We start from the raw sequence: 25,369 nt of genomic DNA on the forward strand, positions 1-25,369 counted from the left end.
GAGCAGGAACACCTCAACTGTCAATATTTGGTCGTTTTTTTTCATATAGTTGATCAGTGTCTTGTCAAGTTAGATGAGCAGATTTGTCCTGCTCTAATATCTGTTTGTTAAAGGGGACATAACATGCTATTTTTATACTGTTGTAATGTCGGATGTCTACGTTAAACATGGTCAAAGATGGTCCCTTCAGGTCAAAAGTCAGGCTTCAGTCTGGTCTGAACGCTTATTGGGATCAAAGGTCTAAGGACAGAGGATGTTGCTGTACAGATTGTTGATATTGGTCTATACAAATAAAAATTGACTTGACTTGACATCAGATTGTTCACACGTGGCCGTCTGTTCAGTAGCCTTTGTCGCTAAGGTCGTTCACGTCGTCCACTCGCATTTTTCGGATCTGATTCGGGCTCCAACATGTACGGATGTATTTGAGAAGTTGACATTTCGAGTAAAGAACAAGAAACCGAAGCAAAATCCCGCTGCTACTGTTTGTTTATGTAGCCTCTGGAGCTGGCAGAAGCTGACCAATCAGAATAGAGTTGGCTCATCTGGAGGCGGGCCTTAAAGAGACAGGAGCTAAAACGGCCTGTTTCAGACAGAGGTTGAACTGAGGGGCTGCATAAAAGGCCAGTATAAGATAAATAAGGAGTTTTTAACTGTAAATCATGCAAAGATTTTAAAGTAGAGTCCCAGAATAAAAATATAGACCTGGAAATGTGCAGGATACGTCCTATTTGAATGTATAGCTGGACCAGAACCCAGTTAGCTTAGCGTGAATCTGTCCAAAGTTAACAAAATTGGCCTACCAGCAGAAGTGTAAAAACAACAATTTGCTGTTTTAAGAAGGGGTTAAGTGTAAGATTATGTCTTGAAAATAGAAAAAATGTGGACAAAAAAAGCAGCCTCACTGTTTGACAGCTGTACTTTTAAATGAAACTTGCTTAGAAATTGAAGGAACTGGTAAATCCCTGAAATCCTGTAAATATGGTGAGCAATGACTCAGAAATGTGGCTTTGAGCAATAGTGTAAGTTCGTAACTTCGTAGGAGTTTCAGAGGGAATGTGTAACAAGCAACAGAAAGGACCTCTATGATGGCTACAGCTAGCTAAGCCTTTAAAATGTTCAACGTCTCCCACATCCAGCTGGGAAAGCAGCTCCTATCAATTTAGTTTACAACGGGTTATATCAAAACAAACCTCGCAGGGCTTTAAAATTTAAAAAAAAAAAAAAAAAAAAAAAGTTCAATCCATCGACATACATGCACACAAAAGAAAAAAAATAAAATAACAAGACAATCATATACCCAACCAGCACTGAAGTAAAATTGCACATTCAATACTCCTCGGTGCTAAATGGTCGACTATGTTAAAAACATTAATGTAATGTAAACGATTAATAGAGAAATGCAAAAAGACGTCATCTATTCATATTGCATTGAATATGGCTCAGATTTTTTTTTCTTCTTGGATAAATGCTGCAAACACACACACACACACACACACACACACACACAGTCGGGCATGTGTTATCGAGGTACACACACACACACACACACTACTGTAGTTATGTACATGCTGCACAGAGGGCAGAATAAAGAGTTTCTTCCCTGCTTCAGTCTCTTTTTGTTGCAGTTGTACTCGCTTCTCTTTTCAAGATTTGATATGGAATGAGGAATATTATCACACACACACACACACACTAACACACTAACACACACACACAAGTTGCATGTGAAAAGCTTTGTCGGGTCAGGAGTACCAGATACACACAATCCCAATGCGAAAAGTTAAAATATTTGTTTGGCAGATGTTTGAAATGAGCTGATTATGCTTTAAATGTCTCTTTTTTTAAATTTAAACACACACTGGTTTTATCTCCTATAATCAACCAGCTGCACTTGCTGAACGTTCGCGAACACCTGCGGATTCGTGGTTGAACTAATGTGTTGGTTTTTCCTCCGATACTGGTCCCTTCTCTAAATTCAGATCTGGTCTGGTCTCTGTCATCCACCCCTGATATGATGGATTCAGCCTTGTTTTGTTTGTTTACACATTTATGACAAGAACTAGTTTGGATGCAACATTTTGATTGAAGTTTTTTAGCTGAAAGTTTTGGTCTGATGCTCTGAATTAGATTGTTTTCATTATTGCTGCCAATTGTTTGGTCTATAAAATGTCCCTCACATTTTCCCAAATGTCTTTCTTTTTCTTACCAACAGTCCAAAACCAAAAGATATTTAATTTAATGTCATAAATGACCAAGAAAACCAGCAAATATTCACATTTAAGAAGCTGAAACCAGTGATTTTTTTGGCATTTTTACACAAAAACAAAAAAAGACTTAAAAGATTAATCTATTATCCAAATAGTTTACAGTTTTCTGTTGATTAATCCACTAATTGTTTCAGTTCTACAAGAGATAAAATAATTTATCAACCTTTAGAAGAACCTTTAAGAAGAGGATTATAAAAAAGAAGGTAGAGATTTCAAAATAAGACCACCTGGCACCCAAAATCTGGTTATTAGAAAATAACCTTACTGCATAAAGCATATTTCTGCAGTCCTGGCTGCATTACATTGGCTGTAATTTTATATTTCTGAACTTTAAACACTATATTTTACACTAAGACCTCTCAGTCCTGGAAGCCAAATACTGGATCTTTACAGTTTTAGCTCCAACATCACCAGCGGTTCCCAACTTGTTTGGATTAAAACAAACTAATGTTGTCACAAGCATTTCAACCAAAGAGTGAACATTTTTCTTCTGATATTGTTGCATTTGAAGGAATTTTTGGAGACTCGAAGATGTGAATCAGTACTTTGCAAAAAAAAAAAAAAAAAAGCAAAAATTTGAGAAAAGCTGTGAATTTTGTCTCATTTCTGTCTCATGACTTTAATCATCTTTGGACCCTCCAGGTTAGGAACCACTGGACTAAACCCCCCCCCTCCCAATACCTCTGTACAGTCTGGCATTTCTATAACTTATTACTCTGATGGTTTTATGCTGTTTATATAAGATTTTCATTTAATTCTCTTTAAGGGCGATTGTTCCCTGTAATCGTTTTGTTGTAGTTTTTGGTATTTTTACATGTGAAACACTTTTCAAGTGTGGTTTTGAAAGGTGCTTTTACTTCTTTCATTCCTTCCTTATTTACTTAAACTAATGTGTAACAATTAAAAGTAGTTATCACAGCCCTTCAATGACTCAGTAATGGAGACGCAGAATGAAACAACATGATTGAAGTCTTAACATAATTTAGTGTTAAAACAAAAAAAAAAAAATATATATAATCAGTTTTGGAGATTAATGAAAATGTTTTAACCAACTAATGTGATAAACACTACGATCATTACATAAACTGTGGACTGGATGTGACACTACATCAGCGTAATGTCTTTGGCACACAGGTTTTATGGGGTAAACATAGAAACCTTTAATATGTCCATCAGTTCTGAAATGAGACTTTATGTTATTTCGACGATTTTCACACTTTTCGACCACCGTAGAAGTCTTACCCCCTGTTTTTTGTTTTTTTTTTTAAAAATATGATCCAAATAAATCCTTTACAAGATGAGAGACGACGTGTTTTTTTTCCGGCTGGTCAAAGTGCACTTGCATCCTGAACCGTTAAGAGTCCCACTGTACAATCGATCACTCAATCCATCAATCAGTACAACCAATAAATAGAATATGAATAAATAAATACAAATAAATAGTTGACCATTAAAACATTTTCTCCACTGCGGTGCTGTTGTGAGCTGAAGCAGTTCACTTCTGTGGTTTTGTCTGATTTTTCCCTCCGTCTGTAGAGACGCTGGAGCCAAATCCAGGCTCTGTTTGTTTGTTTGTTTGTTTTTTTTATACACTTTTCTCTCTCTCTCTCTCTCAGAGTCTTCTCCGCTACGAGTGTGTGCGGAGTCCAGAGAGACAGAGTGAGTGAGAGAGTGTGTGAGTGTGTGTGCGCCTCAGACAGCGGTCTCCAAGTCTTCGTGGGTGGCAGAAGATTTGTGTTGTTGGGTGCTCAGGTAGGTGGCCAGCTCCGAGTCTCCGACTGCTTGTTCCGCTGGTGTCTTCCCCTGGTGGACACACACACACACACACACACACACACACACACGCACACAAAAAAACACGTTAATGCCTTTCTTCAGTGTGCTGTGAGTTGAAATGAAGGGTCATGACTGAGGTGGATAAAATATAGAAACAGACCTCAATATAATGCAGTCCACATCATCACCACAAATTACAGCCTTGAAAATGCCCACAGAGGTTAAAGGGGACGTATCATATGCACATTTTTAGGTCTATATTTATATTCTGGAGCTCTACTGGAATATCTTTGCATGATTTACAGTTCACAAAACTCCTTTATTTATCTTATACTGGCCCTTTATGCAGCTCCTCAGTTCAGCCTCTGTCTGAAACAGGCCGTTTTAGCTCCTGTCTCTTTAAGGCCCCCCTCTGTTCTGATTGGTTAGCTTCTGCCAGCTCTGGAGGCTACGTAAACAAACTGTAGTAGTAGGATTTAACTTATTTTTCTTGTTCTTTACTTGAAATATAAACTTCTTGAATCCATCTGTACGTCTTTGAGCCTGAATCTAAAATATGGACGATGTGAACAACCTCAGCAACTTGACTAGATCTGACTTTTGACTTGCAGGGAGCATTTTTACATATGTTCACCTCAAGTTTTGGACCTTTGACCATGTTTAACATAAACATCTGACGATATAACAGTATAAAAATGACAGAAAATCACAAAAAATGATGTGCATGATATGTCCCCTTTAATCAATGTCTCTCTGACAAAGTATCAACAAAAACTGAACATTATAAGCTTCACAAATACAGGATTACTTGCAAGGCTGTTGTATCGATTGCATTAGAGGTTCACTGCACTTACAGGTGCATATATTAAACTGGTAATTAAGTATATTTTACAATAAAAGTCCTTCAGTATCTTCAGTCCAATGTAATATTATTTTTTTATTGTTTTGCCTGCATACGGCTGAAAAGGTCAAACGTTCAGTAACACGTGTGGTATATAAACACCTTTATTGTGTTTCAGCTTGTAAGCATTGTCACGCTTATCCGTCTGTGAAGGATACAGGCCAAAACAAATAAACTTGTTCTTCTACCGTAGAAGTGCGGATGGAAGTTTAACCCTTTTCTCCTTCTACATGAACCTTGGACCGAGATAAAGTTGTGCCAGAAGTCATAATCTGTATACTACAGCGGCCAACACACAATACTACAGTATTACAATTAGAAAAGCAATTTAAAAGTTTGATTGCTGAACAGATCTGTATGAAAATACAGCCTTTCCTTCCAGGTTTCCTATAACATTAAATATCCTGTCCTTAAGTGTTTTGTATAATATCTGTGGAGGGAGGAGTGACACTGTGGACTACAGTACCTGCACTTCCTGTGTAGCCATATTGTTTTGTTTTAACTCCATGTCTGTATTTTTACTTTAAATGGCTAAAAGGTTTGAATTTGTGCGGCCTCCTCTCATCCCCAGCATTACAATATAATGGAATTTCAACAAAGTTTTCTTTATTAAGATTTATTTTTGAGCACTTTAACTTTTACTGGACAGTTGATAGTGAAGTGAAGAGGCAGAGAAACAAGGAGAGAGAGAGAGAGAGAGAGAGAGAGAGAGAGAGAGAGAGAGAGGCACGACATGTAACAAACATCGCCAGCTGGAGTCAAACCAAGGACGTTGCGGTCATGTGACTTGTGATGTAACCTTTTGGCTGCTCCTGAATGTAGTTTTCAATCAACAACAGCACTTTGGTGCACAAGAGGACTGTGACTGAAATTTGTTATAGAAATGCTAAGTAAGTGACTTTTTTCACCCAAAGCAGCTCATGATTTGTCACGTTTAGGGGATTTAAGATGCATATCGTGTATGAAAATTGCATATTGATTGTGATCAAATTCATGTAAAAAGATCATTGACTGTAAATAAATATGGACGACGTGTCTCAACTTCCTATCGCGATTGAAAAGTGAAGCCAAAATATCTCCTTTCTGGGAGCTGCCAATATAAACATTCACAAAAATTGTTTGTGGTTTAAATGCAGCCAGTTTCTCTCTACTCTTTATTTCCTGTCACTCTCTGCTACTAGCAAATACATGCAAAAAAGCCCCCAATGTAATAATCCCGAAGATCTTCATTTAAATAAATGTCTGTTAAGTCTGTTAATCTATCGCTGAACGAGGTAACAGAACTGTGATCGAGCTGACAGCCCACTGATGAAAGCTCTTGCATTTGCAGTTTTTACGAAATGAGTGTAAATAGCGACATTCCCTGGAAAAAAATCACAAGCGGTGCACAGTTAGTGACGCGTTTTCCATCATTCAGCAGTGGTTGGTCTGCCAGGGAGGCGGAGCTAACGCAACACACCTGCAATTACCGCTTGATGCTTCCAAACAGAACAAAAAGAGAGATCTTCGAGGTTGTTAGTTTAAAAAAAAGCATGTTTCTGTTTATCTATTTGATGCAATCTGTGGTTTCTGCTCTCACAACAATTCAAGTATCTTAACAAAGTGCAAGGGGATTTTTATAGCTAATATCAAACCATCATAAAATTCCTGAACCCATGTGCAGATCAGGTTGATTCCTCCCTTGTTTACACAGTTAATATTCTAAAACAGACCTGCTCGACGAGCTGAAGAATGTTTCTGTTGAACAAAGTGAAAGGAGGAGAATCACGGAGTGCAGTGACTCATGATACTGGACTTACGGTAAACATGTGTCTGCGAATGTTTACCTGGAAGTTGGTTTTCTCGAGCGACGCCCCGGCCTCCACCAACAATCTACACACGTCATGTTGCTTCTCTGAGGCGGCTTTGTGCAAGGCGGTGTCCCCCCTACGTGCACACAAACACACAAACACACACACACAAATGCGTAAAAACATGCCCCTGCCTTGGCATAAATTGGTTTTAGATTACTGGTACATTAACCACATTAACAGAAAGGAAGCTGCCATTAAAACAGAAACTAGACAGCTGTCATACTTCTCTCTGTCTGCCAAATCCAGAAGCACTTTGGAGCCTGAAGAGATAAAAAAAAAAACAGCATAAGACAGAAGAATTTTCTGTTGAAGTCTGGAGGACAATGTAAAATAAAGCTGTTGGAGGCGTTTGTTGACAGTAATAAATGAGATTTATTGATGTTAAAATGCAGCATACCACTCCTTTCAGATAATCACATGCATATATCTACACGCTCACCTTGTTGCAGTATGTAGCTGACCATCTCCGCGTGTCCGTTGTGAGCGGCTTTATGCAACGCTGAACAACCTCCAGAGTCTCTAATCAACAAGCTGACGCCGCGACGGACGCACTCCGACATCTGGAGATTGACAGAAAAGAAAAAACAAACAAATGTTTAAAGTGAACTGAAGTTACATCCACTAAAAAGTTTTTAAAGTACAGAAGAAGCTTTTATTTGTAGCTTCAGGGTCAATAAAGGTGAAAATAGGAAGGAATGTTAAATGACTAAGTGCTTAATGTTTATTATGGCGTTTGTCTTATTCTATGACACACCTTTCAGTTGAACAATGTCATCATGTATTGTTGCAGGATTCATTTTTGTTTATTCTCTTTGTCACTGCTGTATCAAAGTTCCCCTATTATTCATCAAAGCCTTTTCCTCTATTTATTCCCGAAAAACCAGTGTCTTCGCTTCCCAAAAGTATTTTGAAGCGAAACCATTTTAAATTTAAGAGGTGTTTTCCCAAAAAGCACTGAAATTACAGACACTCTGAAAGGATTGTAGGTGAAGAAGAGCCTCCTACCTGCTAACTAATGTTTCAACTAAACTGCTTGTTGACTAATTATTACTACTGTCTTTTATTTATGGTGCTTACGTTGTTTGGCACATGCTTCTATGCAGTAGGCCTGATACAGAAATGATGATGGGCATGAAAACCTTCACAGCTTGATTTTAGATTTACGGAAGAGAAACATCAGCTGCGGTAACTTCCACCCACCACCACGAATGATAATAACAGACGGTGAGCTGAAAGGTCAGACTGTAAATTAAGCTTGTTTTTATTCTGTGTGATTCCAGATATAAAACACTTACTGTATACTTTGTGATTTATGTATTTTTAGCATATAATACAGCGTATAGACAGTTAAATGTTACTTTTCTCTTCAGTATCTCACAAAAAAAGAAGCTCTTAAAAGTAAAAGTGCTCAACTCTTAACTTCTAAAGATTGGTCTTTATCAGGAAATGTGGCCCTGAAATGTGAAGTTACTCTGCAGCTAAAACCTTTCAGATACTGTGTGTTCAGCAGATTTAATGAACTGACTTTAGGTGAATCATTATTACTTCATATAAGATAGTGAAAGAGAGAAGCTGAAGAGATTTACATATTTTGTGAAGGTACGATTAAACTTGGCAGACTGTTTCGTCGAGCGTCTATAAGCCACAGACAGGTTAAACTGGTTATAATTACACATTCCTCGACAGTCTGTACTTTACCATAGAGAGATCCCCACAACTCGCAGCTGTCAGCAAAGCTGTGAAAACACAAAAAACATATGTTCATCATGTGAGGTCACGTTACAGTGTGTCAGTTTCCACTTGACACACTTGTTTCTGTATGTAAACACAACATCCTCCTCTTTCCTTGGAGATATCTGCTACTCTGATGACCCACCGTCTGCGGTAAAGATGTTAAATTCTTTGCAAAGTTGAGGCATTTTTACTCAGACTGGTTCAGCAAGTCACGAAACAAACCTCCGCTAAAGATGTTGACTGTGTGTTTGTTTATTTATTCTGATGAACAATGAGAATATTCAACGTGACTCTTGTTTTGTTTTCAAAACAATTGAGGATATAAATAAAGGAGGATATGTTTTCATGTAACTTCCCCTGGAGTTTTTCCGAGGTCGGTCTTAGTTTGCAACTTTCTGTTTCACTTTCTCACAAACATTAACATCTGCTCGTGGTTTGTACAGTCAGGTTAACGTTAAAGGTTACATCCTTGTAGTGGAATTTTTTTTGTTTATTATCTCTGGAGCCATCAAACTGCTCTCAATAGCACATCTAAAAACATTGAATAACAAGAATGATTAACTAGAATTACCTGTGTCTACTTTGTCTTGTGTGTAAGTAGCATTTATACTGTAGAGTCTATGATTGAATACAAGTGACTGATGGGGAAGGGTGTAGTTGAAAAGGTTCAGATAAGTAAAAATGCTGTAAACTGTGTTACTTCCTTGTTTTTTCTGATGATGAGTCATTTTTTTGTATCTGGCTGTTACATAACTGCTGTATCAGCAGATTTTAGAAAGAAAAACTGATGCAACCTATAGTACAACCCTTTACTGATGAATTTAAGACAACTTTATCCAACCAAACAATAAAACAGACATGTCATGACTGTTTCTGACTAAATATGAAGTTTTAAGTTATAACAAAGCAGAATAAGAAAAAGTACAGAAGGGATTTTTTAAAAGACATTAAATCCATTTAAATTTGATGACATAGATACAAAAAGTTGTACACTTTATTCTGCTAATCTAGAAGTGTGGACTGTGTATTATACAGTTATTATACATGTGTCTGTTGGAGGTCAGTGTACAAGACAATGGGAAAAGACATGTCAGAGCATGTGAGGATGAGGAACACCATGTTCATTAAACTGGAGAGTCCCAGGAATTACAAGAGAGTTATTACTGTCACAAGACCAGCTGATAACAAGGTCACAGTCAACTTCCCCGAAACAAATAAGTCTCTAGAGAACGCTATTGTTATAAACTTCACAAGCTTGATAGGGAGATTTCTGAGGAAGGACTGAAAACCTCTGCGTTGCAACATCTGCAAGACTTTGACTTTGTACATCTAGATAACCTTTGACCTGGTGATTGACATTAAAATCAGGATGTTTCTTAACACACAAAATTGCATCTTAGGAAATTATGAAATAACATCCTTCTAGAAAGTATAAAAGGTTATAGTTTAACGTTCTAAAGTGATGACAACAACCTTAAACTATAGCTGCAAACCAGTTTTTATACATTTTTAAACATGTTTGTGTGTGTGTGTGTGTTATACCTTGTTCCTCAGGCGTCAAAGGAGCACTGAAAACAGAAATTACAGACAGAATTAATATATGATTGACTTATGTAGCTAAAACTTTATTTTGCAATGATTACTCTCCATCATGGATTGACATTTTAATCATCTTTTGGATTTATTGATTAATATATAGTGTAAAATGCACATCACAAGATCTCAGAACCCACAATGATATTTTTTGTATTTATACAGTATATTTAAACAACACATGTGTAATATATGTAGTATTTAGTCATAATTTATACAGAAACACATGTATATCAGTTGAGAACAGACTGATTTGTAACCTTTAATAGTGCAAACAGACCAATGTTTAAACTGTACATCCATTAAGTCAGTAAATGTACGTGTGTAGCAAATGTGTGGGTGCACATAATCTATGTATAAATATTGATGTGTGTTTTTCAGGTATTTCAGGTATTTGCCGTGTGTCTGCGGACATACCCAGCAGTAGGTTCCACCACCAGATCGGGCATCCCCGTGGACGACACCTGGCTCACCACAGGTCCCTCGTGGTCCAGGATGAACACCTCGTCCTGACAAATCTCTGTTACGAAGTGGAGGTGCTCCTACAAACACGCGCACACATGACGTACAGAGGTAGATATGTAGAGTAGAGACACGGTGAAGTCAGTAGACATTTGACTGATACTAAAATAATTTAATATTTTAGTGAACAATGAAAACATCAGTTTGGTTGCATCTGAACGGCTATTTTTTTATTCAATCACCAATAAAATTAATAATCTTTTTTACCTGAGCCTTGTCGATGCGATAGAAGCGATCAGCTGATGTGGCTGTAGAGCAGAAACATGCATGTCAACAGGATCAACTTCTAGAAATATATAAGGATTGTCTGTCTAAGTTTTACATCACTTTTACATCCATTTCACTATAATAATCTACCAGCTCTGTTGATACTTTCAAATCCAGGCTGAAAACACTACTACTAAACTTACTATAATTAATCCTAATTTCACCGGCTGGGAACCCAAATCACTAATTGTTTTTCTCTTTAACATGAAGCTACTACAACCCTGTTAAAGCTTTATGATCTCTGTATTAAAATCAATAACCTAAACCTTGTGTTGTGATATTAACATTACTACCCGTATATATGTGTGTGTACTTTTACTTGTATTATCGTGTGCCTCTTTTTTCTTCTTTCTTATTGACTTGTAACGTGTACAGAGACTCTCTGGGTGCATTTTAAATAAACTGAATTTGAAGTTGAAGTTTTATATGAACTATGACCCTTCAGTGAGGTGGAGTGATAATAAAGAGGCAGATGTGTAAATGTGGATATTGAAGGATAATAAAAGTACAGAACAGACTTATTTTACATGTAAGGATCTAAAAATATGTACTTTTGAATGTGAATCCTGTTGGAGGGATTCTAAATCTAGTTTTTGCATATTTTTTGTTGAGTCAGTTCTAACAAAAGTGATAAAAACGATTCAGCCTCCTTCATGTTTTGCATTTAATTTGGGAGTTTTGGTGTATATTCTAATAAAATAAATTCTAATCTAATAAAATCTGTATTAGCGTCCACATTTATTACTTATCTTAATGAAAAGATTCTAATTACGTTCTTGTATTTAGTGCTTTGTTTCTCAACCTATAGTACAACCCTTTACTGATGAATTTAAGACAACTTTATCCAACCAAACAATAAAACAGACATGTCAAAACCTGACTGTTTCTGACTAAATATGAAGTTTTAAATTATAACAAAGCAGAACAAGAAAAAGTAAAACAGGACATTTTTAAAAGACATCAAATCCATTTAAATTTGATGACATAGATACAAAAAGTGTTTCAGTCACTCACAATCTAAGAAGCTCCAGTTGGGAGAGAGTCTACTGGATGAACTGGTCCTGGGAATGCCTCTGCTCTCGTCCTGATGAAGACAAAGAGACACTGTGATCTTTATCACACCTTCACTGCACAATAATCTAAATACAAAAAGGTTAACACAAGAGTTGGAAGGAAGAGGAAGCAAAAGAGAGACACAGGCAAAGAAAGAGTAAAGGTATTTCTTTTTTTAAAGAGTTTTGTTTTTGTAGCTGCGGTTGTACAATTAATAACAAGACAGACAATCAGGACAATGAGGAGCGTTTATTGTCATTCATATTAGCGTTAAACTCCCTCCTTTATCACAGCTACTGAATATGTTTATATTATTACTGTTTATATTTTAGAGACCTACATTATTCTAGTGTGATAGGAGAGGATTTTACTCAACATGGGTGTCAGTTTATTGTACTTTTCTTCCTTTTTATAAGTAAACTCTTCATTTAATATGGTGATATGTGTCTCAATCTTATGTTTCAAGGAACTATGAACACACTTAGAAACATGTAAGAGCTACCACATAACTATCCAGGTGCTTTTTTAGCATGTTTTCTTACATTGTTAGAATTATATTTGAGGTTGAAAAAGTCCTTTAAATCATAGTTATTTTAGGCATAACAAATGTTCTAATCAAGAAATTATAAATATGTAACAAACAGCTAATCTAAACCCTTTTCCTGCAGAAAGACACCCAAAAGTCATATACCTGATAGTGCACTCTGGGGCCAGTAGATGGCGCCTGGTGTAAATCCTAGCAAGCACAGCAGACAGGTTTCAAGGTTAACAAACAGCCAAAGCATGTTAACTTGGTTAGTGAACGTTTCCAACATGAGACACACAGCTAAAGAACAGCTCTGCATTCCCCGGCTGGCGTTTTATATCCATTATACATCTATAAATAACACAGTAAGAAAAATCACACCGTAACGCATTCATGAAAGAATGATGAAGAGGAAGAAACAGAGGAGGAAAAGTTATGTTGAGCATAACGTGATGATGAAGACTTGCCTCTTGTAATCTGTCGATGTAGAGTCTGCATGTCTCCAGGTCGCAGTCACCTCTCACCACCACAATGCCTACTGGGATGGCTGGGATACATAAAACACACACTTAAGACTGGAAAACAGGTGAAAAAAAATAGTATTAAATACCTTGATTTGATAGCAGACACACACACACACACACACACACACACACACACTCAGTCTTACAGATGTCTCTTAGTTGTTCCTTGTCGTACTGCAGTCTGTCGTACTCCTGGAGGCTAATCCGATTAACTCGCAGACGAAGACGATCTGGAACTGCGTGAGGACTGGAAAAAACACACACACACAAACGTGCATGTACGTGCACACACACACAAATACAGTCATGCCAAGCAGTCACACAGTTCGGACAATCATACAACAATATGGACACACAATACATACATACATACATGCACACACACAAAAACACACACACAAGTCACAAACAGAATCACGGCTTCTCAACATAATCATATTCAATTTTCTGGCCTGTCTGTGTCTTATTTCAACCAGCTGAGATCTTCCAGTTAGAGCCAGGAATATTTTATAATTTAAAAGTCTGACATTTCTGATAACTGGAGGTTGTAAAAAGTAGTAAACACTCCCCTCGGTAGAGCAGCTTTTACTGTAAAGATAAAGGCGTCTGCTCTCCTCTCGTGACACCACTCTGATTCTGTGTTTGAGTTTGAGGCGGGTCAACATTGTAAAGTCAATGTTTGTGGGCAATATTGTAGATGCAGGTTGATGAAGGCAGAGTATTGACATTAAAAACATGGTGGGCGGCGAGCCCCGGTAGGCTCCTGGTTAAGGCCGCCGCCACATAACTGCAACGTCTGCGGTTCCTGTCATCTCTCAACTGTCGCTATCCAATAAAGGCGTTAAATGCTCCCCAAAAATATATATATTTATACTAAAAAAAACATGGTGAGCAATAAGAAAACACCTCAAAGCCTCAAAACCTTACCTGCAAAGGAACTGAGAGGATTTAAAATGAAAAGTTAAGTACATCGTTAGTGCCACTTTTATGCTTCTCAATCAAAGCCGATGCAAAATGATGAGAACAGCTTTTCTGGGGGAGGGCATGGACATCAAGTGAGAGCCAAGGGGTTGGTGCGGGTATAAATAAAAGCACAGTTCAGGGTAAAAGTTAACGGTAAAGGGACTACAGCGGGAAAAACACCAAGACGAACGAGAGGCAGAAGCACATTGAGAAGTGGAAAGGCTTCAGCATGCTGCGATGCTCGCTCTCTCTCTCTCTCTCTCTCTCTCTCTCCACACACATCACTCACATACACAACACTAAACACTCACATTCAACAGGACACGACTTCACTAGAGTTTGACCAATATGAGTTTTTAAAACCAAAACTAATACTTTCAGAGGTGTTATCTTATATTGATTATGAATTTAGATTTGATATTTTGACTAAACGTTTAGAAAATGACAAATGTCTCTGGATTTTTGATTTAATTTCTAATAAACTGGAGTTATTAGAAAATTAAACCAAGAACATAAAAGTTTTTTTTTATGCCATCGAGACAAATAAATATCTAAATAAACAGTCAAATCAAATAGTGCTAAAATGATTTTCAGATTAATGAATTAGTCCACTGATTGAAAAATAATTAACAAAGATTTTGATAACTTACCATCACAGTATGAAGCAAAAATGGCAAAAAATTGTTGCTTCCAGCTTCTTAAATGTGAAGATTGGCCATTTTTCTCTGTTTTATTTCATTGTAAATTGAATATATTTGGCAACGAGACATTTAAAGATGTAACTTCGGGCTCTTGGAACTTGTGATGGCAATTTTTGACAATTTTGACACTGTTTAAATGAAACGATTCATCAAAAACATTAATTGACAGATTAGTTGATAGTAAAAACAAAGTGCTGCAGCCATAAAATCAAATATATATCACATATATTCTGTAATGGCAGATATAACCTTTGAGAATGTGAGTTCTGTCATAAAAAAGAATGATGTATAATTCAATATATTATGTCTGCATGGACTGTTAGGAAGGTAAAAATAACTTATTACGTCAGCAGTAAGTTTAAAGGAGGCTAAAATACACTTTATGTGAAGCAAACATTGTTCTCTGTCATTTCAATCAATCAAACTGTATCGTGTTCGTCATATCAGAGGTTACAACGTTGACTGGATCAGCTCTGGTTTCAATAAAAGGATAAGAAATATCAGAAAGTTAAATATTGGTCCAACCCTGAACAAACCAAGACACGACAGCACTGACTCATTCAAACCAACACATACAAACAGTACAGTGACAGAGGGCTGAGGTACTTACACAGAGAAGGAGTCGGGGGGAGCAGAGAGGCGGCGCAGATCAGCTGCACACACCTTCTGAATACTACGGCCGCACACACACACACACACACACACACACACAGAAGAGAGGAGGACCGCATGGAGAGAGAGAGGAGAGGAGAGGAGAGGAGAGGAGAGGAGAGGAGAGGAGAGGAGAGGAAACAAGAGAGGAGAGAAGAGGAAACAAGAGAGGAGAGGAAACAAGAGAGGATAGAAGAGGAAACAAGAGAGGAGAGGAGAGGAAACAAGAGAGGAGAGGAGAGGAGAGAAGAGAGGAGAGAAGAGGAGAGGAGAGGAAACAAGAGAGGAGAGGAAACAAGAGAGGATAGAAGAGGAAACAAGAGAGGAGAGGAGAGGAAACAAGAGAGGAGAGGAGAGGAGAGAAGAGAGGAGAGAAGAGGAGAGGAGAGGAAACAAGAGAGGATAGAAGGGGAAACAAGAGAGGAGAGGAGTGAAGAGAAGAGGTGAGCAGAGGAAACGAGATGAGAGAAGAGAAGAGAAGAGGAGAGGAAACGAGAGAAGAGAAGAGAAGAGGAGAGGAGAACAAGAGGAAAAGAAGATGAGAGAAGAGGAAGAAAGGATGAGAGGAAATTAGAGGACAGGAAAGGAAATGAAATTAGGAGAGGAGTTGACAGGAGAAGAGAGAAGAGGAAACAAGAGAGGAGAGGAAAGGAAAAAAGCAGAAAAGGACAGGAAAGCAAAAGAGATTAGGAGAGGAGAGGAGAGGAGAGGAGAGGAAAGCGTGAGAAAGGAGGAGAAAGGAAAGAGAAAAAGAAACAAGAGGGGAGAGGAGAGGCAAAGAAATAAAATAAGGAGAGGAGGAGAGGAAATTAGAGGAAAAGAGAAAACAGGGAAAGAGATTAGGAGGAGAGAAGGAGAGAAGAGGAAATCAGAGGAGACCAGGAGAGGAAGAGAGATTAGGAGGTGAGAAGGAGAGGAGAGGAGACAAGAGTAGAGACCAGGAGAGGAGATAAGGAGAAGAAAAGAGATTAGGAGGAGAGGAGGTGAGAAAGAGAAGAAATAAAAGGAGCGGAGAGAAGACGAGGAAAAGAGAGGAGATGAAGAGGAGAGAAAGGGCAAGAGGAGAGGAGAGAAGAAAGGGAGAGGAAAAGAGAAAAAGGCAGGGAGAAGAGATTAGGAGGAGATGAGAGAGAATACAGGGAGGAGAGAAAAAACAGGAAACAAGAGGAGTCAAGGTAAACAAATGAAAAATCATAAATAATTAAATAGATTACAGATGTGTGTTTTCGGAGGATATTTGGAGGAATGAAGGGAGAAAAAAAAGACGAAAAGAAAGAGGAGGAGGAGGGACAGACGGAAGAAAAGCCCAGAGGTAAGTGGACAAACATCGATAAGCACAGAGTACAGTAGCATAGCAGTACATCAAGCAAAGACACTAGTTACTGCAGCTACAGCCAGTAATATATCTCTATTGTTCTCTGTCCCACATGCACACACGCTTATTGTGGCTCATAGACAGTTAAAAATAGACTCACATATATACATAAAGATATACATGAAGAGTTATTAGTGCTACAGGGACGGAGGAGAGTTAGTATCATTTCAGATAGAAATACGTTGTTAAATCCGACAATACTGCGCTGCTGCTTTATCCCTGAGAGAAAACAATAGCTTCTTCTCAGCTGATAGATAATTTAGGAAAAAAAAAAAAAACACACACACACACACATATATTATCAGTGTGTCATCTGAGATGCTCCTCAGGCTTTCATTATTTGAGTGGACAAAACATACATATCCCTCCGCTGTGGTTGTGTGGTTTGGCGAGCTTGAAGAGAGAGATGTGGGACAATGAGAGGAGTGAATGTCAGCTCCCACTAAACAGATTGTATGACTCACTCACAGTGCAACCCGGGCTTTTACAACAGTGCTGGCCTACTTCCTCAGTCTGTATATATATGTGTGTGTGTGTGTGTGTGTTGGTGTGTGTGTGTGTGTCGGCGTGTGCGAGTGACTCACTCGTTCAGCAGGGGCACAGAGGTGCGTCTCTTGCTCTTCTGGACCATGTTGGCCTGATTTCGAAGAGAGATGCGGAGAGTGGAGGGAGCCAGTCGACATGGCTCACCGTCCACCTGGAAGACGTGACCGTGAACAGAAATCACACACATGCGTTACTGTGGTGTTAAAAGGGACGTATAACGCACATTTCCAGGTCTATATTTTTATTCTGGGGCTCTATTGGTTTATCTTTGCATGAATTCAGGTAAAAAAACACCTTTTTTATCTTATAGTGGTAATTTATGCAGCCCCTCAGTTCAGCCTCTGTCTGAAACAGGTTGTTTTACCTCCTGTCTCTCTACAGAGACGACCTAAATAAACAATAGTAGCAGGATTTCTCTTCTTTTTCTTGTTCTTTACTCAAAATGGAAACATCTCAAACACATCCGTACATGTTCGAGCTGAGAATCCGGTCCGAAGTATGCAAGTGGACAACGTGAACAACCTTAGCAACAAAGACTACAGATTGGACAGCTGTTTGTGGGCATGTGCAAACAATCATTAAAAGCAGGAAAAGAGTGACTGAAGCCCTGGGTGTTGACTTGTAGGCAACATTTTTTACATACATTCACCTCAAGTTTTGGAACTTGAAAATAACTGAAAACCACAAAAGTCATGATATGTCCCCTTTAAAAGGACTAATAGTTACATAAAACAAAGATTATTGCAGCCGTTTATATCTGTCAGAAGACTGTGAAACCTTGTGTCTGGTTTCCTCGGCTTCGAGCAGTTTCACATACTGCAGCAACAGAGTTGAGGCAGGACGAGGTCGTGATGACTGAATTTTAATATTATTTATCTATTCAACCCGACCGCCTTCAGCAGTGGCCTTTTGCTTTTCACATAAAGTGCGAGTGATTGTCTATGTGACATGACAGCAATAAACTCGTTGGGCTGCTGAGCCTGAAGGTAAATTCTTGACCTTGAAAATATCAGTCCACTTACTTGGTTTATCTGTAGCTTTCAGCAACATCTAATTGCCTTCATCAGCTCCAACTCTCTCAACCCCCACATGCAACCATCTGTTATCATGTGACCAAAATTCAATACTCCCATGATAATAACTAAATATAAGAGTCATGAATATATTTAGTTAAAGTACATTTTTAACATTTCATACTCTGCGGTGTGGACTTTCCCCTTGTTTGATGAATCCTTTGTATCAAAACATGTACTTTTATAGTCAAAAGCAGTAAAATTAAGCCATGTTTTGCTAGTGTTCTCCTAAAATCTTTTACTCTCTATAGATATAATCAGTGGATAATAACACAACAGTCAATAAATACTCTACTCGTTTGTCAGGGAGGCCAGTGAGTGTGTGTGCTCACCTGAACAGGTACGGTCTTGAACGTGGTGAGAACGACTTCTCTGCATTGGTGCAGTCTCTCCCCGTGACCTCCTACCTGTAGCGCCGCCTGGTGGACAGGAGGAGAGATGTACAGTAGGGGTGAACAGGTGGGGGGGAGAAAAAATACACCACCCTGTTCCTTTTTCTTTGATTGTTTGTGTCAGTTCTTGTTGTTAATTGTGTTTATTTTGTTCCCGTATTCCCTCGTCTCTCTCACCAGTGAGGCCATGGTGAAGCCGATAACCTCGATGCAGCCGTCGTCATGGCGCTGCGGTTCAAAGTCCCTGTGGTCGCCTGTGTTTCCCCACGGCATGGTGCCAGCACAGTACCTACACACACACACACACACACACACACAGAGTAACAAACAAAAACAGTTTGGTAATTCAAGATATGCAACATCTTCTAGACGGTATCATCTAACATCATGATGGAGATTCTCCCCTGAACACAGACAGTGAATTTATTATTAAGACGTCTGACCAGAGGAATATTGTACCCTCGGTGTGGTGTGGGAGGATTTTACTGTTCTTCTAACAGCTTCATTTTCAAAGTACCAAACCAAAATTAGACCTCCTGTCTCTTGCTTTAAGCAGCTACTGTACTAACCCACTTTAAAGAATTTAATTAGTCACTAGAAGGTTTTAGTGTCTCTAGCTTTTTTCACTCTGATGGGAATACACTACATAATTATAATTAGGTGGAATTTTTGGGACATTACAAAGTGATCAAGATGTTTCTTCTTGGAACACAGAGTCAGATATTGGCAGCATCTGATACATCAGTCTATAATAATGTTATTCTAGCTCCCTTTCACTATTTTACAAACAAGTATAGCACAGTATCACCTACCTGGGAATGTTTAGAAACACAATGCACTGGAATTTTAACTCCTGGATCTTAGGAGTCAGATCTGTACCATCACACTGAGAAAGACAGAGAAAGTGTGAAACGTGAGTTAGAGAGAGTCATTCATGCTGTTCTGTAAGATCAGGACCAGTTTTACAAAAAGGGCTTTTAAAATTGAGCTTGTTGATTCACCTGAACATGAATGAATATAATCCACTGTTTACATAAGATGTAACTAATGTGAATTTAAGTATTGAGAGAACAACAGATTTTCACTCTCAGATCCTTTACTTGGTTTGACCTGTCTGTCCCGGCTTCACTCTCGGTTCTCAGTTTTCAGTCTCATTTTCAATGTCCTCGCTCTTGGTCTTAAACCTGTTTTGATGTCGGGAGGGGGAGGGGGGGGGGGGGGGGGGGGCAGGTTGGAAAGTGATTGATACGGCTCGAGGGTCATGTCAGACCTCCTCACTCAGCTCTTTAATGGACGCCGTCGAGGAGTTGTCGCAGCAACAAGATATATGGAGAAATGTAGACCTGAGGTGGGATGTGCCATTTTATGGATACAGATTATGTTTCAGGGTCAGAGTTTTCTACTTATATCATATTCTTTATGCCTTTTACTGTCAACAAATCCCATATGAAAACATTAACATAACAAGTACTGTCTGATATATCTTATTCCTCTTTGCTACAGAGCTCCATTGTTGTCCAAAAACTATTAAAAATACATCAATGAGCCACTCTGCTGCACATGTTCCTTCATTACCATGAACACAGCTGCTGTCAACCGTCTTGGGAAATCTTCAGATGGGCCAATAAATCCTCAGGTCACCCACAACTTAGCATTAAACTCAAAACTTAGACTCAATAAATACACGTGAAGCTGGTAGAGTAGAGCCTTTATCCCGGGATAAAGAAAACCTACTGCAAAATCATAAAACACCTTATTATATACTTTTCCATAACTCCACCTAATGTGGGGCTTATTGTCTAGACTCCACCTAGTTTTTTAACCATCATTAGTGACCTTGATGCTTTGGTAATGATCCAAGTATGTTTCATCTTAGAAACAATAGTGTCTCAGACTTCGCTAAAATTTATCAGTTACACCTGGCTTAGAGATAATACTGTCTCAGCATCCTCCTCATTTCTCAAAATAAAAACAGGCCCATCGGTCTCTAATCAGCTCACAGAGAACCAAAATATTATATTACTGATTAGCCCTCTAATTAACTTCCCTAGGCACTGTCTCTTATTGACATAAATGCTGTCTTCACACATTCACTGACACATCCGTTTGATCATGGGAGCTTCCATCACACAATACACCAAATATGAAGCTAAAAATGGTCCAACAAATGCACGATTTCTTTTGGTTTAAATACTGTTTTCTAAAAACTACAGAGCCCAGCTGTCTTTTTTTAAATTTAAGTATAAATTTGTCACCAATTTTCTAAAGATTTACTTCTTAAATAGTCTGTTCTTGAGCTTGAGTGCCACAGGCAGGAAGAGGAAGTTGAAAAGTACCGAGACATGGAGAAATGCATTTGTGGTTTTGGTGCTTTCATGGGATTTCAATTCAATTCAGACTTTATTATGGACACAGCCCATGGGGGAGTCCATAGCACAATGAAATACAAAGAAGAAAAAAATAAGGCTTGTTGACACTGACATTGCTGGAACATAAATTTCATCAGATGTGAGGAAATCCATGACAAAATGATAAACTTTAACATCCCCATTAAGTCCCACGTATGATAATAATGTTGTGTTTGGTCCTAGCAGGGAGGTCAGCGGTCAGGGTCAGTGATAAGAGTGTGTGAGAGGGATTCAATGTCTCGCTGAAGGACACCTTTGCACAGCGGATGTTAAAGGAGCAGCTGAAAGACGGCGTTTTTAATCACCAGGCCGACCTGCTGCCCAGACATGTCGACATGGAAAACGATACAGACTGAGAGAGAGAGAGAGAGAAAGAGAGAGAGAGAGAGAGAGTGTGTGTTAACACTCACCACCACTCTGACGTGCTTGGACAAATCCCTGGAGCTTCTCTGGAGGAAATCTGAGAACGCAGCCTGCACACACACACACACACACACACACACACAAACAGAGAAAAGGACCCAATCAAACAGAATTACAGTTCATTACATTTCCCTCATTAAAAAGAGATAACCCCCCTACATGCTTCCTCTTTAACGCCCACTCATAATGTCTTCCTTCCATCTCCCATCTACATCTGTACCTACAGGTTCTAAAAGCAAAGATTTTCTAGTCTGATGCTGGAAAGCTGGAAAAATAGTGAACTTGAACATATATAATTAAAGCTAGTCAAACATTCTGTACTACTACTATACTAAAAATTATAATAAATACTATAAAAGTGGTGAAAATAAGGTCAAAATTAACTAAAAACTCTGACATCCACACTTTTAGTTAAGAACACAGGATGTATACCACATGTCTGACTGTTATTGCTTTAAAATCACCAGTTAATGCAAATAAATTTGGTTTTGTATTGTAGAAAGATATCAAATCTTCCAAATGGCCTTTTTTGAAATAACCTCTCAGACATTCTGCTTCTTCCTCCTTCCAGTTATTAGTTCTTCTATTATTACAGCTTCTTCTTCTCTCCTGTCTTTTCCCTAATTTCCCTCCTTCACACAATACAGATTTCCTCTCCGCCTTCATTCTTGTGAAACACTCTACATGTGTGTACGTCTGTGAGAGAGAGGAAAAAGAGAGACGTTTTGGCTGCACGAGTCTCTGTATGTGTGCTGAAAATGTGTGTGTGTGTGTGTGTGTGTGTGTGCAATAAGTCAAATGCGACGCTCACTCCTGCATAGAACATCTTGTTGCGGAAGCGACTGTTGAACTTTTCTGGGTTGGCCTCTGGAAGGACACAATGAGAGAGACAAGAGGAGAAAAAGAAGGAGAATACATTAAATATCTTGCAAAGATAAGCGAATTAAAAACAGCGTAAAAGGAAGGGAACGAGAAACTCATTTGTGCATGCGTGACTGCCGCATGTGTGTATCCTTTTAATATTTTATCTTATTCTCTTCATCTTTCTTTTACAACAGCGGAGGACGGTGCATTAAGTGGAAGGAGATGAACCTAATGGAGTATAAATAGAGTTAATATGAGTTGAAATGTAGAGGAAAGACACTAAAATAGATTCCACTGACCTCTGGACTCGTGGAACTCAAGGGTGACGTGAGCGTCGAAGCCCAGGCTGAAGTAGTTGTTGAACACGTTCAGAGGCAGCTGAGGGCACGAGAGGAAATATTAAAAGTGAGTCTGTTTGTAGAAATATTATATATAACATTTTCACACATCCTGGTTCCCTTTCGTAATGTACATCCATGAAAACTGACAGCTCACATGCAAATTTCAGTGTTTTATCCTATTAAGTTAGTTGTATTTGATGTTGTTTTGTGAATATTTGGACAAGTGTGTTACATAAGTTATGTGTTAAGTTATAAAACACATTGTTGGACACATCACCCCCCCCCGTCCCCCCACAATTAAAGTTCACAGCTGACTTCTGACCTTCTGTGTGCCGTCCTCTGGTTGGACGGCACTTTTCTCTACCAGGAGGTTCCATCTGTCCAGCTGCACCACCGAACCGTCCTCCACATGACACAAGACCTTGGACACGGGCTCATCTGTGTAACCCTGCGCAGAGAGGAATGAACACAAGCGCAGATAGAGACACAGAGAGGAAGTGGATTTGCGTTATATAACATATACGCAGTCATTAGTTGAAGGATAAGGCTTTTCTACATTTTTATTATTGTCAACAAATCTCATGTGCAGAGACAAAGCAACAATGAAGTGATCTGTTTACTGTGTATCCAAAGCCTGATATATCTTATTCCTCTGTGCCGTAGACCTCCGTTGTTGTTCAAAAACTATTAAAAACACACCAGTGATAAACTATATCAGGCTTTGGATACTGGGTTAGTCTCTCTGCACATGAGATTTGTTGACAATAAGAAAAATATAAAACAAACACCAGCCAAATACTATAAACAATTAAGACAGTGGAATTTAACATTTATAAAATAATTTGTATTTTACAAATAGATGATTTGATATACTGTACATCACAGAGTATGTGTGGAGGTATGTGATCATCTTTATTAATACTTTTGTAGCATTTATTGGGAATGAATGTAAAAACATACAAAATAAGAGTCACGTTCAAGGAAAGAAGATGGCGGGGTGAGGATTAGATGGGGAGAAAAAGGGAAAGGGAGTAAAAGAAGAAAGATAAATAAAGAGGAAATGGAGGAAAAAAGAGGGAGAGAGGAAGAAAGCAGAGAGAGGTAGATGGTAGGAAGAAAGACAGATGAAGGGATGGTGTCTTTCTATCTAAATGATGACCTGTATGATACTTGCTCTTTCTATCTGTCGAACCGCCAAGGTCTCTCCTCCCATTATCAACTTGCTAACAAGAGGTCAACACGCCCAGAGCGACGGAGAGAAAGAGTGAGATCGAGAGCGAGAGCATGTAATGATCGGCTTTCAGTGAGTGGTCATCGAATAACCACTTTAAGTGAAAAGAAAGCTGAGAGGAGGCCACAAACACACAAACATCTCACTTCTCTCTTTATCATTATCTTGTCTTTTTCCTATCCTAACGCCAATACATGTCTTCACCCCCACATTTTGTCCTCTGACACTTTTCTTTCTTGGCTTTTTATTTTCTTTCTCCCTCTGGACAGGGTCAGGAAATCAGAGCGCCAAAGACTGCACTGAGTGACACACACACACACACACACACAGGGACACACGAGGAGACAACAATCTGATGATAGTAGCGCTCATCAGCAGGGCCTCCTCTGAGGTGTTCACACACACACACACACACACACACAACACAGCAGAGCTCACACTCCCGACACACAGCAGGTCAGAGGGACATTTACACTCACACTGAGACGGGGCAGGAGGGAAGCTCGGGCAGGTGGAGCGGTAAGTAACACAAGTGAGTGTCAGAGAGAGATGAAAAAGGTAAGGGAATGGGGAAAGTAAAGGAAATGGGAGACAAAGGAAGAGAATATGGAAGAGGAAAGAAGTGAGGGAAAGGAAAGGGGAAAAAAAACAACAGAGACAAAGTAGATAGAGAACCTGCAGGCAGAAATACCAAACAAAAGAAAGGACAAAAAGGACACACTACTAATTACTCATATTGAAGATATGCATTTTCACTCAGCTCTCTACTTGTTCAAAGCATCTACAGTATCTCTCTCTGTATCAGGAATATTTCAACATTGTATTCCTGGAATGAAAAGTAATTTATGTATCTTCACTTCATCGTTCACCACCAATGAGTGACAGTAAAATAATAACATTATCTTAACAGATCTCAGGAGGTGTAAATGCAATCTGTGCAAAAAGTGATTTAGAAATAAAGAACCTAATTTGAAACATAAATGGTTTTGGCTCCATGCAATCAACTGTTAAGCAACATTCCTATGACAGTCTGTCTGTGAAGCTCAGACTCGTAACTACGTACCTGTACTTTTGTCATAAGAAGGCACAGCAGATGAAGAAACAACTGAATCCTTCATATAAACCCTGTAAAAACACATTTAAATGTCCCTAGAAAACTAAATTAACCCAGTTCAGAAGATGATGCAGATAATGTATCTTCAGTGATTAAATATGTCCTAATTATGTCATAAAATTATAATGTGATTCAATTTGAAATACAAGGAAAAATATTTTATTTAAGCTAGTTTTTTTTGACTCAGACTTTGACTCAGTCTGAGAGATATTTGATGTATTATCACTGCTACAAGCCCACATATCTGCTCTAAAGAAAAGCCTAATGG

At 38.6% G+C, this 25,369-nt stretch overlaps 1 protein-coding gene across 9 annotated transcripts in view; it reads right to left on the minus strand.

The window, feature by feature from the left end:
* Window positions 1-2,946: 2,946 nt before the first annotated feature.
* Window positions 2,947-25,369, minus strand: part of dgki (diacylglycerol kinase, iota) — a 73,429-nt gene continuing 51,006 nt past the window's right edge. For 5 of the 9 annotated variants that reach the window (XM_044343480.1, XM_044343479.1, XM_044343478.1 and 2 more), the window contains exons 14-34: window positions 23,079-23,204; window positions 22,715-22,793; window positions 22,363-22,418; window positions 21,539-21,601; window positions 19,533-19,606; window positions 18,898-19,009; window positions 18,661-18,747; window positions 17,294-17,406; window positions 15,294-15,356; window positions 13,166-13,266; window positions 12,963-13,042; window positions 12,661-12,705; window positions 11,931-12,000; window positions 10,857-10,897; window positions 10,545-10,669; window positions 10,077-10,102; window positions 8,499-8,536; window positions 7,240-7,360; window positions 7,024-7,060; window positions 6,774-6,873; window positions 2,947-4,073 (exon numbers count right to left, since the gene is read on the minus strand). In XM_044343480.1, the coding sequence (XP_044199415.1) occupies window positions 3,963-4,073; window positions 6,774-6,873; window positions 7,024-7,060; window positions 7,240-7,360; window positions 8,499-8,536; window positions 10,077-10,102; window positions 10,545-10,669; window positions 10,857-10,897; window positions 11,931-12,000; window positions 12,661-12,705; window positions 12,963-13,042; window positions 13,166-13,266; window positions 15,294-15,356; window positions 17,294-17,406; window positions 18,661-18,747; window positions 18,898-19,009; window positions 19,533-19,606; window positions 21,539-21,601; window positions 22,363-22,418; window positions 22,715-22,793; window positions 23,079-23,204 (1,668 nt within the window). In that variant the 3' untranslated portion in view covers window positions 2,947-3,962. The remainder of the gene's footprint in view (window positions 4,074-6,773; window positions 6,874-7,023; window positions 7,061-7,239; window positions 7,361-8,498; window positions 8,537-10,076; window positions 10,103-10,544; window positions 10,670-10,856; window positions 10,898-11,930; window positions 12,001-12,660; window positions 12,706-12,962; window positions 13,043-13,165; window positions 13,267-15,293; window positions 15,357-17,293; window positions 17,407-18,660; window positions 18,748-18,897; window positions 19,010-19,532; window positions 19,607-21,538; window positions 21,602-22,362; window positions 22,419-22,714; window positions 22,794-23,078; window positions 23,205-25,369) is intronic. The other 4 variants (XM_044343484.1, XM_044343483.1, XM_044343482.1 and 1 more) reach the window with 2 other exon arrangements.

The sequence above is a fragment of the Thunnus albacares genome, chromosome 23, assembly GCF_914725855.1.
Source record: "Thunnus albacares chromosome 23, fThuAlb1.1, whole genome shotgun sequence".
Classification (NCBI taxonomy): domain Eukaryota; kingdom Metazoa; phylum Chordata; class Actinopteri; order Scombriformes; family Scombridae; genus Thunnus; species Thunnus albacares.